The 13085-nt window shown below is 36.8% G+C and overlaps 2 protein-coding genes across 2 annotated transcripts in view; both read right to left on the bottom strand.

Moving 5' to 3' along the window:
- Positions 1-13085, bottom strand: part of si:ch73-40i7.2 (FYN-binding protein 1) — a gene marked incomplete at its 5' end in the record, with an annotated part of 63940 nt that overhangs the window by 19219 nt on the left and 31636 nt on the right. The gene's annotated exons all lie outside the window — the stretch shown is intronic.
- On the bottom strand, positions 3917-12817 carry LOC127522262 (solute carrier family 35 member E1-like). Its single transcript, XM_051912033.1, has 6 exons — positions 12402-12817; positions 9664-9734; positions 9375-9512; positions 9163-9288; positions 7492-7737; positions 3917-5834 (listed from the first exon to the last, which is right to left on the bottom strand). Exons 1-6 carry the CDS (start codon positions 12730-12732, stop codon positions 5619-5621), a joined length of 1128 nt encoding a protein of 375 aa, XP_051767993.1. The 5' UTR covers positions 12733-12817; the 3' UTR covers positions 3917-5618.

Below are 13085 nucleotides of genomic sequence, written 5' to 3'. Positions count from 1 at the left end.
TGTTCTTAATGTAGGCTTCAAATCGTGTCAAATGCACTTTGTTGTCTACATTTATCTGCATAAATTATCTTTTAATTAAAATATATATATATATTATTTAATACTTAAAGGATTAGTTCACTTTCAAATAAAAATTTCCTGATAATTTATTCACCCCCAAGTCATCCAAGATGTCCATGTCCTTCTTTCTTCAGTCGAAAAGAAATTAAGGCTTTTGATGAAAACAATCCAGGATTATTCTCCTTATAATGGACTTCAATGGCCTCCAAACGGTTGAAGGTCAAAATTATAGTTTCAGTGCAGCTTCAAAGGGCTTTAAACGATACCAGACGAGGAATAAGGGTCTTACCTAGTGAAACGATCTGTCATTTTCTATAAAATATTAAAAATGATATACGTTTTAACCATAGACGCTCCTCTTTAACTAGCTCTCTTCTTCTTCTTCTCTATTAGAATTCCGGCAGTGTAGACGCTGCTGAGTGTATTACTGCCCTCCACAGGTCAAAGTTTGAACTAAATTGTCATATACAATATGCTAGTGCAAGTATATAAAAATTTGTTCAAACTTTGACTGAATAATAATAATTATTATTAAGTACAATGTATTGTGTTGATGATGTAATGCAAAAATTTGTGCTGCTATTGAGGTGTGATACGGTAGTTAGGACACATTTCATACACAATGGTAATTCAAAGTACTTTACATAAAAAGGAAACAAATACATAAGAATAAAAATGGAATGCATAAGAAATAAAAATAACAATAAAAACAGAGAATACCCCTATATCTAGATGGAGTCAAGGAGTTTCATTCAGAATATTTGTCATGTGTATGTGTTTAAACCACCAGGGCTAACTCAATTTTGTTTTCCATCAGAGCGGATCTAATTGGGTCTTCCTCACGCGGAGGGATAACTGTAAAAATATTTGTCAGGTAGCTGTGCGTTAAAACAGTACCCTTACAGACAAATCTTCCTGGATCTACCTCCATCCAGGGATAACAAATGCATGCTTAATAATTCTCCCAGCTCTTTCAACTAGACAGCAATATTTAAAATGCATTAAAATAGTCAGAAATAAAAAGAGGATGCATAAAAGAATGATATAATAGGCATTAAAAAATTAAATAAAAACAATAAAAAGAATTAAAACAATAAAAGGATGATACATATAAAATAAAGTGCACTCAGTTCAGACATAGCACAGTGCTCATTCAGTAAATGCACAGCTAAACAGATGTGTTTTGAGTCTGGATTTGAATGTGAATACTGTTGGAGCACATCTGATCTCCTCTGGAAGCTGCGGCTGGAATAATGGCTAAAAGCAGACTCTCCTTCTTTTGAGTGAACCCTTGGTATTTCTAATTGACTTGATCCAGATGATCTGTTTATATTTGCATATCTGCAATGTATTGAGGTCCTAGGCCATTGAGTGGTTTATAAACAAGTAACAGTACTTTAAAATCAATTCTAAATGCAACTGGAAGCCCGTGCAAGGACCTGAGGACTGGTGTGATGTGTTCATATTTTCTGGTTCTGCTCAGCGCTCTGTACGAGCTGCAGCTGTCTTATGGTCTTTTTGGGAAGGCCGGTGAGGAGTCATTACAATAGCCCCCCCTGTTGGTGATGAAAGCATGAACAAGATTCTCTAAGTCTTGACTGGAGACAAAGCATCTAATTCTTGCAATATTTTTGAGATGATAATATGCTGATTTAGTTATTGCTTTTACATGGCTACTGAAACTCAGGTCTGACTGCAAAATCACACCAAGATTCCTGACTTGAGTTTTAGTTGTTTGACCGCTAGAGTGAAGGTATGCGTTCACTTTGGGAACTTTATCTTTGTTTCCAAATGCAATGACTTCAGTTTTGTCTTTGTTTAACTGAAGGAAGTTTTGGCGGATCCAATTTTTCAATTATTAGGCTCAGTGGCAACATATATGTGTTGAACAGGAGCGGTGCAAGTATTGAGCCTTGAGGGACTCTGCATGTCATGGATGTCCACTCAGACTTATGGTCACCAATACTCACATAATAACCTCTCCCTTCTCAGTATGACCTGAATCATTTAAGGGCCATCCCAGAAAGCCTGACCCAGATTTCCAGCCTGATTGCCAGACAGAGAAGCGTGATTGGTCACTCCAGAGTACACGTCTCCACTGCTCTAGAGTCCAGTGTTGTCGTGCTTTACACCACTGAATCCGACACTTTGCATTGCACTTGGATGCAGCTGCTCGGCCATGGAAACCCACGAAGTTTGGAGGTCTGTAGCTATTGACTCTGCAGAAAGTTGGCAACTTCTGCGCACTGTGAGCCTCAGCATGCACTGACCCCGCTCTGTGATTTTACGTGGCCTACCACTTCGTGGCTGAGTTTCTGTTGTTCCCAATTGCTTCCACTTTGTTATGATAGCACTAACAGTTGACCGCAGAATATTTAGTAGTGAGGAAATTTCACGAATGGACTTATTGCACAGGTGGCAACCTATCACGGTACCACGCTTGAATTCACTGAGCTCCTGAGAGCGACCCATTCTTTCACAAATGTTTGTAGAAGCAGTCTGCATGCCTAGGTGCTTGATTTCATACACCTGTGGCCATGGAAGTGATTGGAACACCTGAATTCAATTATTTGGAGGGGTGTCCCAATACTTTTGGCAATATATATTATATATATATATATATATATATATACATATATATATTATACATTCACAGATTAATAGGTGAGAAGGATTTGGCGCACACACGCAGTCTGGTTCACTATCCTTGTAGGGACTCTCCATAGACGTAATGGTTTTTATACAAACTGTATATTATATCCCCTAACCCTACCCCTAAACATACCATCACAGAAAACGTTTGGCATTTTTACATTTAAAAAAAAACATAATTTAGTATGTTTATTAATTAATTTCCCCCATGGGGACTGCTGGCTGGTAATGCAGGTGATCTCAGGTTTTACTATCCTTGTAATAGTAATATGTAATATAAACCTGTACACACACACACACACACACACACACTTACTTTATGGTCTCTGACCCAACAGTTTTAGAGTAAAATAAGGATATAAAATAAAAAATAAAAAACAGAGCAAACACAACTACTAAAATAATGCAATCTCAAAGTCATTAAACATTCAACATAATTAGGAATATTAGCCTGTGTAAAGCAGTTCGAATTTTTTAACTTGAGTTTCTTGAACTACATTTGAGAATTCAAATTCAAACCCCCAAATATGTGATTCTTTGTATGAGATTTTAAAAACAGTGTAGCTAATTCATTATAAACAAAAAGGGACAATGCTATTTTCATGCTTGTACAATTTTCTGCCTACAGTGGTGTTCATAAGACCAAACAAAAAGTTTTAGGATTCTGCTTTACAAAGCCCTAAACAAATACGACAGCAAGACTTTATCAATTCATCTTTTTTTATTTTCACATTTAAAAATAAGTCATCTTATAACCTTTAAGTTGACAAGAAAAAAAAAATGCAACATTAACTGTACCAAGGCATCTTAAAATCAAATCATATAAAACACTGGCTGAAGGTGAAACTATCTTAACACGGAAAGTGTGACAATGCATTTCCACACCATAGAAAAAACAAACCGAAACTAAACTGGACTCAACATGACTGTCAGATTATAGAGACACATATGAGTCTCCCAGGGAAAAAGGTCTAAGAGCTTAAATATTCTGAAGCGGACTGAAAACGCATCAAATACTACAGTAGTGCATTATATTCTGAATGGGAAAGTAAAGACACTGTAATATTGGTTCTGTTGAGCTGAATATTTCCAAGGTTTAGGCTCAGTTTACAATTATTTACTGTGTAATACAACACAAAAATCAAAAAGTTATGTTTTCCAAGACTCAGTTTGAGACATTGAGAATCCAGTGCTAACTCACATCTTAAGAACTATGTTGTGTCAGCCCCAGTATTTCTTGTACATTTACAACCAATCACCTAAAAACTCTAAGAATTGGGGAAACGAAAAGAAAATCGGCACTGAGAAGAAATTTGCACACCTCTAGTGATTTCACAATGAAAGAGCAAAAGGTGTGAATCAATAAAAAAAACAGACAGAGGGAAGAGACCACAGCCACAGCCTTTCATTTTTTTGGCAGCTGAAGTTACAGTATCAATTAATGAACCACTTCATCTGCCTGAACTGATCCTCTAAATTCACAATATATAAAGAGACATAAAGACAGAATGTCACGTGAACCTTGTCTTTCAAAAGTCACGACAAAAAAAGTCATGATGCCTTTTAAAATCCATAACACTTAAAATATATATATTTTAAAAAGAACTCTCCAAGTTCTTTTCTCTTTGCAGTTATGCAAGAATGTGCATGCTTTTTGCCAAAAATGTGTCTAACTTTCCAGCAGCAAGACACGACATAGAAATGGAGGAAGAGAGAGAGAAAAAACATCTAGCTTACAAATATTAAACTAAAATACCACCTCACACATTTAGCTAAAACTGGTATAACTTTAGGAACAAAGACGATAATGGTTCAGTTATAACCAAAAAGCAGGCCCATAAGAAGTCTCCAAATCAAAAAGTTATGAAATAACCCACCTTTTCATGAAATATTCTGGCTAGTTTATTAATGCTTTCAGCTACTAATAGAGCTGAGAGTACTTCACCTTTGTTTAACACATTTTTACCAAATTTACCATAAAAGTTTGTCCACAGATTGAGGTTTTACAGGGCTTGAAAGTCCTCCAGCTGTCATGATCGAAAGGAATATTGGAGTTAAACACTGTCCTCAGACTTTTTATTAGACTGCAGTTTGAGGAATTTAAACAAATTTAACTGTAAAGAATGTCAACTTCCAGAAAGAAAAAAAGAAAAAATAAATAAAGTGTTCTACGAACCTTCTCATCCAATATTAATTAAACTGACCTATAAGTTATGGCCATTGTATCTGACAAGTCCCCTTCAGTACAAAAAGTAAAGATACATAAAATAATAATAATCATGCATATGAATGTATACCATGATTCAAGTGATCTTGTACAGTGACCTCTGTCTGATTTAAACACCTCAGGAGGGAAAAAAGTGATTCTCTCAGAAAACATTCAAAAATTCAAAGGGGTGTTTTCAGTCCATGATATGGTCAACCAATGCACCTTCCTCTATAAAAATAAATAAAATATTTACAAATAAAAAGCAAAATAAGAACATTGACTAATACCCTGATGCAGTTGTATATGCAGTGACCCAGTGTATGTTATATGACTGCTTGTCTGTCTGTCCCTCACTCGCAGTAGCATGATGGCGATGAAGACGCTACATTCTGAAATGCATTAAAATGCATGCTGTGCAAAAATAATCAAAAAAGTTCCCAGCACCTTCCTATAGCCTACACATACCACCGAGAATTTCCTCATAAAATAAATGTGAAAACACAACATAAGGTTTGTAATGAAATAAATAACAGGCCTGTGGGGGAAAAAAAAAAAAGAAAAAAGAAAAAGCAGTAGGATTCTGTGAGTAAACATTCCTTTTCCAGTCAATTCGACACTTCCTTGTTCGTATGAAAGATGCATCCTCTGAAGCACGGGAGTCTGGGAACAGTCTATAGAGTCCTCCGAAGTGCTCCACTCACACAACATACTGATTGGAGCTGTAATTCGTTGTGTAGGCCTGTCGGCTGTACTGAAAGTGGTCGGTGAGTACTGTGCTCCGACCGTACTGAAAGTCTGAGCTGTGTGTGAAGGGCCCGGTGCCGTTGGACTGGGGCTTGTCGAATGACACCATATCCTGTGTTGAAACTGGCAGCGGTGTCTTTTTGGCCTCCCGGTTGGAGTCATACTTCGCCTGGTGAAGAAAAAAGGATTCCATTTCATTTGACATCATTTTTTGCTTTGCAACATCGTTTGTGTGATGATTTGCCCAGTGCTTGAAGTGAGAGAAAAAAGTGCTGGTATCCTCGTGAGGTTTATTTATTTGTTTGTTTGTTTATTTTTGCAAAATGGCCTTTTGTGGTATCACCCACACATGCAAAGTTGGTTGATAACATGCGTAACTGCAATAAAGTAATAGCCTAGGGCCAGTTGTTCAAAAAGTTTAATCTGGATCAGAATGATCTGGATTTGAAAATCCCATGTTTTGCTATCCAGGATCAGGTAATATATCTTAATTTTGTGCTTGTATTTCAAAGCAAAATTAGACTGGATCACCCTGCATTCTCTCAGAAAAGTTCGCTTGCAAATAACTTTTGACTGGTTCATCTCATGATTGTGCCAATGTAGTTTACAAACAGTGATAAAAAAAGCACTTTGAATAAAATATAATTTTTTTATATATATTTACAGCTGTTTGGGGATTATTTTATGGCACCAAAATCTCTTTTTACTTTACAGTAGGTTATCGAAAGGCTAAATATGTAGCCTAATGCCTACTTCTAATTTATTACTTTAACAGTTAAACTAATCAAGAGCAAAATAAAAAAGTGTGTATGCAGATTACATGATAAAAATGTTTATTTGTTGACAGTTTTAAAGTTTTATTACATTTTTGTTCCTGAAATCCACCCTTCTGATGCGATCGGTATAATCCAGATTTTTTGGATCATAAAATTTATCCCAATCTTACTAAAAAGTTTTGAACAACACAAACTGATGATTTTATCCAGATCAAAACCAAGACTGGATTTTGTGATCTAATCTGATTTCAGAATCCTTTTTTCCTTTCAAACAACCCATTTTCAAGATTTGATCCAATCCGATAGCCGAAATCCCATCAGATTACTTTTGAACAACTGGCCCCTAGTTAACAATTACTTGTTTGCAAAGTGCAATGGGAAGTCAAACCAAGTTTACTTAAAATTTTGTTAATTTCCTGTAATCTCTTGGAATATCTGAAAGCCAGTTTTTTCCTAATATCTGTCATTATTAGCAGAAAACATTTTACACATGGGAAAAACCAATTGTTTTGTCAATAATTCAAGTTAGTCGAAATTCACCACAATAAATACTATAGAACACAATAAATTCTAGTAAAGATGGTCATGAGTAGTTTAAAAAGCTTTCTAATTTATGCTGGTGCAAGATGTTTTCTTTTTAATTTATGCTGCTGTTTTAGATCATGTTTGACTTTCTCCATAGCTTTTGAAAGTGGCTCATTCTCAACAGAATTCAAATTGGTCACACATTTTATCATCAGCATCGCAATAACGGCTCGCGCAAATCTCATCACACTTTTGGAGGGCAATGGTGAATGTGCCTACTGTGATTCGTGCACCCCTCATGCAAAATTAAAAAATTGGGCTTGAGTTATATAGCACAGATAATTGGTCTGTTCAGTTCGTATGGCTTATAAAAGCTCAGAACATGCAATGTATATAATTCTATGTTTCGGTGTGGGCAGTCAGAGCACCGGCAACATGTGAGAATGCTATATGGGTACGCTATAGATTAAAATACTGCATACCGGCCCACTTCAAGCAATGGATATGCCTAAAAAAGGAAATTACCTTATTATAGAGGAAGACACCTAGTATTGCTGTCATCATGCCAATGATGTTAGTGGTGCTGACGGGGTTCCTGAGCATCAGTAGGGATATGCTGATGACCATGATCCTCTTTGTTGCGTTGGCTACTGCGTAACTGAGTGGGCTGACCAGGTTCAGCACGCTGAAAGCAATCATGTTTTGTGCAAAGTTGCAGACACCACTGATGAGGAGCAGCACAATTGTTCCCGTCCAGTTGGAAACCTCCATCTGTAGAAGAGAACAGAGAAAATGAGTGTGGGCGTGATGAGTTAAGAGAATCACAGTGATTCACCTGCGGGACCCGACGCAACAGAGCGCAGCGCCGGATTTGATGGGCGAGCACGGGTGGTAAAACATTCATGTGTGTGGGTTGTGGAAGAAAAAAAATGATTTGCGTTACTCCAGCAAATTGTAAATATCTAAAAATAAAATATCTGAAAACTTTTATTCATCTATTGCACAAAGCAACAAGAACCACTAAAATAAAATAAAAATTTACAGAGTGCAAGCATAGGTGTTAGCATTCCCCTGACTGCTGCTGCTTCTCACTGCTTTAAGAAGGAAAAAGCAGCCATAACTGCTGATCTAAGATCAGTTTTCTTTGTAAAAATAGCATATTGGCAAAACAGATTTGGCAAACGCACTAGTGCGTATTTGTGTTTGCCCTCTGGAAAGTGCAAAGGTTTCTGTTTACAACGTGTTTTTTTGCAGCGGTGAGCAATGTAGCCAATCACAGACATGTCTGTTGATCTCTTGAACACAATTGCTGAGTTCTGCACGCTCAAAAATCCCCTCATTATAACAACAAAGTGTACACATGATGTAAATAAATTTTGTGCAAAAGTTTGGGTCCAGTAGGATTTTTTTAAAATGTTTTTTTAAAAAAAGTCTCCAAGTCTGTATGTATTTATTCACACAGTAATATTGAGAAATATTATTACAACTTAAAATAACTATTTTTTCAAATGTAATTTATTCTTGTGACGGCAAAGCTGAATTTTCAGCATCATTACTCCAGTCATGTGATCCTTCAGAAATCATTCTAATATGCTGATTTGCTGCTCAAGAAACAATTATTATTATTAATGCTGAAAACAGTAGTGCTGCTTAATTACTGTGAATATAATATGATACTTTTTTTTAAGCATTTATCTAAAATGGAACATAAGTGTCGCTTAATTTAATGCAACCTTGCTGAACAAAACAATGTCAAATAATAATAATAATAATAATAATAAATATTACTGACAAAAAACACTGTATGAACACTGTATACATTTTGAATAAAATAATATTTTTCTGTGATATTATTTTCAATCATAATTAAATACACCACCACCTTCCCCATTTGTCTAATGTAATGATAAAAAATATTGACATATTTAATTGTAAAAAAATCAAATTTGTAAAGTACAATTAGTTTTACTGAATTAAAATTAAATACAAATAAAATTATTACATTCAAATCATTATGTCCGAACAGAACCCATTATTTCATTACTGTATTACAATGGGTTGGGAGGACAATGCCAAAAATCTAGATGTAAAACCTTTTTTTCTTTTGATTTTGGGACAGATATGAACTGAACAGATTTACACATAAACACCCTCTTACCTCATACTCATAAAAAAAATTATTCAAAACATATTTACCAGGTCTCCATCCATCAGGAAGGAGGAGAGGTCCACTAAAATCCATGTAGGCAGCATATACAAAAGTGCATTGAAGCCCAGGATGTTCAGTAAATGGAGGTGGTGAATCCTTGTGTCACGCAAGACCTGAAACAACCACAAAAATCATTTCATACAGAAACTCATACCAGACTTTTTGTAATTTAAAGAAATCACCTGATAGAAATAGGAACCTTTTTGGAGAATATGTTCTGTAAAGAGAAGCAGAGCGTCGCTGCCAGAGCGCTGATCAATCCAGAGACGTCAAAGGACAATTCAGTGACAGTGGCCAACAGGACACCTCCAATGATGGGGATCAGAGACACATAAACCTGGTGGGAAAAAGCCAAACTCGTCAAATATGCAAATAAACAATCCAAACTTCAGTATTGGATGACTAAGACACAATCAGTGACTATTAAAACCATTATAAATTCAGTAAATACATGACTTATTTCTAGCTATGTTTAGATGAAGTCGGACCTTTGTGGTTTGCTTCTCTTTCATGATAATCCGTGACAGCAGAACCACCCAGATGGGCATGGTGGCCTTCACTAGGAAGTAGGGAATGAAAAGAAGACATGCATTCACTCATCTAATAACATCAGCCATTAGTCTCGTCACATGTTCTTCTGTAAAGTCTTGTGATTGCACCTGGTGTTTGAAACATCTCAGCTGCAGTCGAGTCCTCAGAAACAACACTCACACTCTCCCTGCTGATTCCTGCACTAATGCTTTACAGTTTAGGGTCCATTTCTCACTATTGACAGGCACATTACTAGGATATTGGCTGTTTATTAGTAGACTTATAATACACATATTAATGCCTTATTCTGCATGACCATATTCTACATCCCTTGAAGGCACAATATGTAAGATTTTCGGATTAAAATATCCAAAAACCACTAGAACAGTGTTATATATTTTGTTGATTTGTGTACTTACATTATCCCAAATGTTTCCAAGAATGTTTAAATCCAGAGAAATAAGCAATTTTAACCACGACACGGACCGTGCGTCGCCTATCAATGACATAATACCCACGTTACCCTTGATTATTTTGTAGAAACCATGGAAACACCAAAAATGCTTTAATATATTATATGTTTTATTAGACAGGTGAGCAACTGTTTGGATACATACATCGACAGAAAACTAATCATTGTTATATAGGCTAGCTCAACACAGTCTTATTGTTTAAATCTCGTTTTCTTGATTTAGTGCGAGTACCATATTTTGCCATGCCTAATATCAATCTAGCTTACTGCAGTGTGCAACAAGTGTCACATAGTAGCCGCCGAGTGAACGCGCAGAGTAGCATTATAACAACTTTCAACACACAAATGCATCTAATATAATGAAACAGCGCTGCTTTACCCCACATACTCATGACCGGAAGTCATCTGCGGCATAATAAAAGTCCCGTTGCTCTCGAGCTGTCGTGCTCGTCTCTCATTAGCAATCGCTCCAGCGGCCTCGTTCTGCTCCAACGGCTTTCAGTCACACCCTGCTTCATACTACAGTAATGTTAATAAATCTTTAAAAGTATAGTTCACCTAAAAATGAAAATTCTGTCATCATTTACTCACCCTCAAGTTGTTCCAAACCTGTATAAATTTCTTTGTTCTGTTGAACACAAACAAAGATATTTTGAAGAATGTGGGAAACCGGCACCATTGACTTCCATAGTATTTTTTTCCCTACTATGGAAGTCAATGGTGCCCCAAAGTGGCCTGGTTACAAACTTATCAAAATACCTTCGTTTGTGTTCAGCAGAACAAAGAAATTTATACAGGTTTGGAACAACTTGAGGGTGAGTAAATGATGACAGAATTTTCATTTTTGGGTGAACTATCCCTTTAATACATTAGCTCATCCATGAATATGATTTCTTCCCGAGTCCCATGGGATTCTTTTCCACTGGCTGTAGATGTGAAGATTTCCACAAAATCAAGGCATCATCAAGCTACGCCTTTGTTTTGAATAAGTGACCTCTAGTGGCAAAAAATTACATAATCGTGCCTTTAATCTGACCTAAACTGAACTATTATTGTTATTAACCATTAATGAGAAGTAATTATGAGTTTGAGGCACAAGTTGTCCTTAATAGTGAGAATTGGACCCTAAACTAAAGTGAGCAAATATTTTTCAAATAGAAAACCTGACTAGACTAAATCTAGACAATCTGCATAAATAGCAACCAAGTAGAGAATCACTTAAATCAGTAAGGAGTTAATAACCCAGAAGCAATAAGACTAATACCTGCTTTCAGATAAGAGAAAGTTATAAAAAAGTTGCAGCCTTATGCTAAATTCTTTTATTTTTTTCACACCAGTTTACATAAACAAAACCAGATTTGTGATGACTTGGCAAACGTACTAATATTTTCTGTTTTTCTTGTTATGCTCTAAAATGTTAACCACAAACAACTGGAAAAACTCATTTAGGATCAGGGAAAGTCATAGGTGTTCACATAAGTTATGTGAATAAAAATTCACTATCACTTCATGTTTTTTTCCCCCAAAATTATTATAATTGAGGAATCTAATGGAGCCGAACATTGCAAAAGTCACAAGACTGGTCAAGACAATTAGATAAAAATGACAATGTCGAAGAGCTCATAAAATGTATATGCTGATATATAGACACTATCAATACTGTCAAATTTAAAATAACTACTAAGCTCTCAATACTTTTCTGAATGGCGAGTTTGTAAGATAAGAAATCATTTCATGTCATTTCAAAGTGTTTTTATACATATATCATGGTTTCTACAGCAGGGTTTGATAATAATGGGGCCACTTATCTCATATAAAAAGGAATTATAGCTTTCCAAACTAGTTTGTATAGCCACGCAGGTGGATGATGTGGCAGTATGTATTAAGAGTGCGGAAGTGACGTACTTCATAAATTACTTCGGTAAAGTGTAATGTTATCAAATCTCGGACGTAAAGCAATTACCGATGAGTTATTAAATCCCCATTACACTTTGTTTCTTTATGTGTGGATGAAAGTGGACGTTTAAATGTCTGGGGAACGCAGATTACTAGCTCCCCAGCTGTGGTTAGGGTTAATGACAGACAGCGAGACAACAATAACGCACGTTGACGGGTTTAAACGAACCGAGCCGAATCGACACATCCGATCAGGTTCACTTTCATTGATTTTAAATAATAAGGCCTGTTATACAAAGCCGATATGAATAACAGAAAGCCACTTACCGGTGTGCGCGTACGACACCGGAACCTTCCATATGCTGAAATGGGCCGAGACGGAGGCGAAGTATTTCCCGAAGGCGAGCGGCAGAATGTACCAGCGGTAGTAGCGGGCCGGTACCTCCACTCGCGGGACGCCCCAGGCTCGTAGCAGCGGCGGGAGAAACACGATGATAGAAAGGATATGGAAAAGAGAGACCGTGACCGGATAGGGGAAGCCGTTGAGGATGATTTTATTAATCACGTTGCCACCCGAGCTGACGGTGTACCAGAACAGGCACAGCACCGCGATCCGCATTCCCTCCCGCACGGGCGGGCGCTGCTCCACCGCGGCCATCTTTCAGCGCAAGCCACGACGCGAGCGAGCTACTCTGGAGGAATCGCTGTTGGAAGAGTCACGTGAGAGAGCTAAAGTCACGCCCCTACGAAGATTCACCATGGTAACCGGCGGAGAGAGTTTTTGATAGAGGTGTACTGTTTACATCGGGTTTTGAAGAGCTGCACGCAAGTGAATTATTCACGTAATGTGCTCTCTTAAAATGTAAACAAGTGTAATATATATTATTCCCAACTACCGTACAAATCAATTTAATAGTGTAACTCAACAGTAAAACTGGTATTTAGCTACCACGGTCATCAAAAATTAAGCTCCTTACACTGTCTGAAGGAGTTCCCATATTAATTTATTAT

This window comes from Ctenopharyngodon idella, chromosome 11 (assembly GCF_019924925.1).
Source record: "Ctenopharyngodon idella isolate HZGC_01 chromosome 11, HZGC01, whole genome shotgun sequence".
Lineage (NCBI taxonomy): Eukaryota > Metazoa > Chordata > Actinopteri > Cypriniformes > Xenocyprididae > Ctenopharyngodon > Ctenopharyngodon idella.
This window is presented reverse-complemented; position numbering and strand designations above follow the sequence as displayed.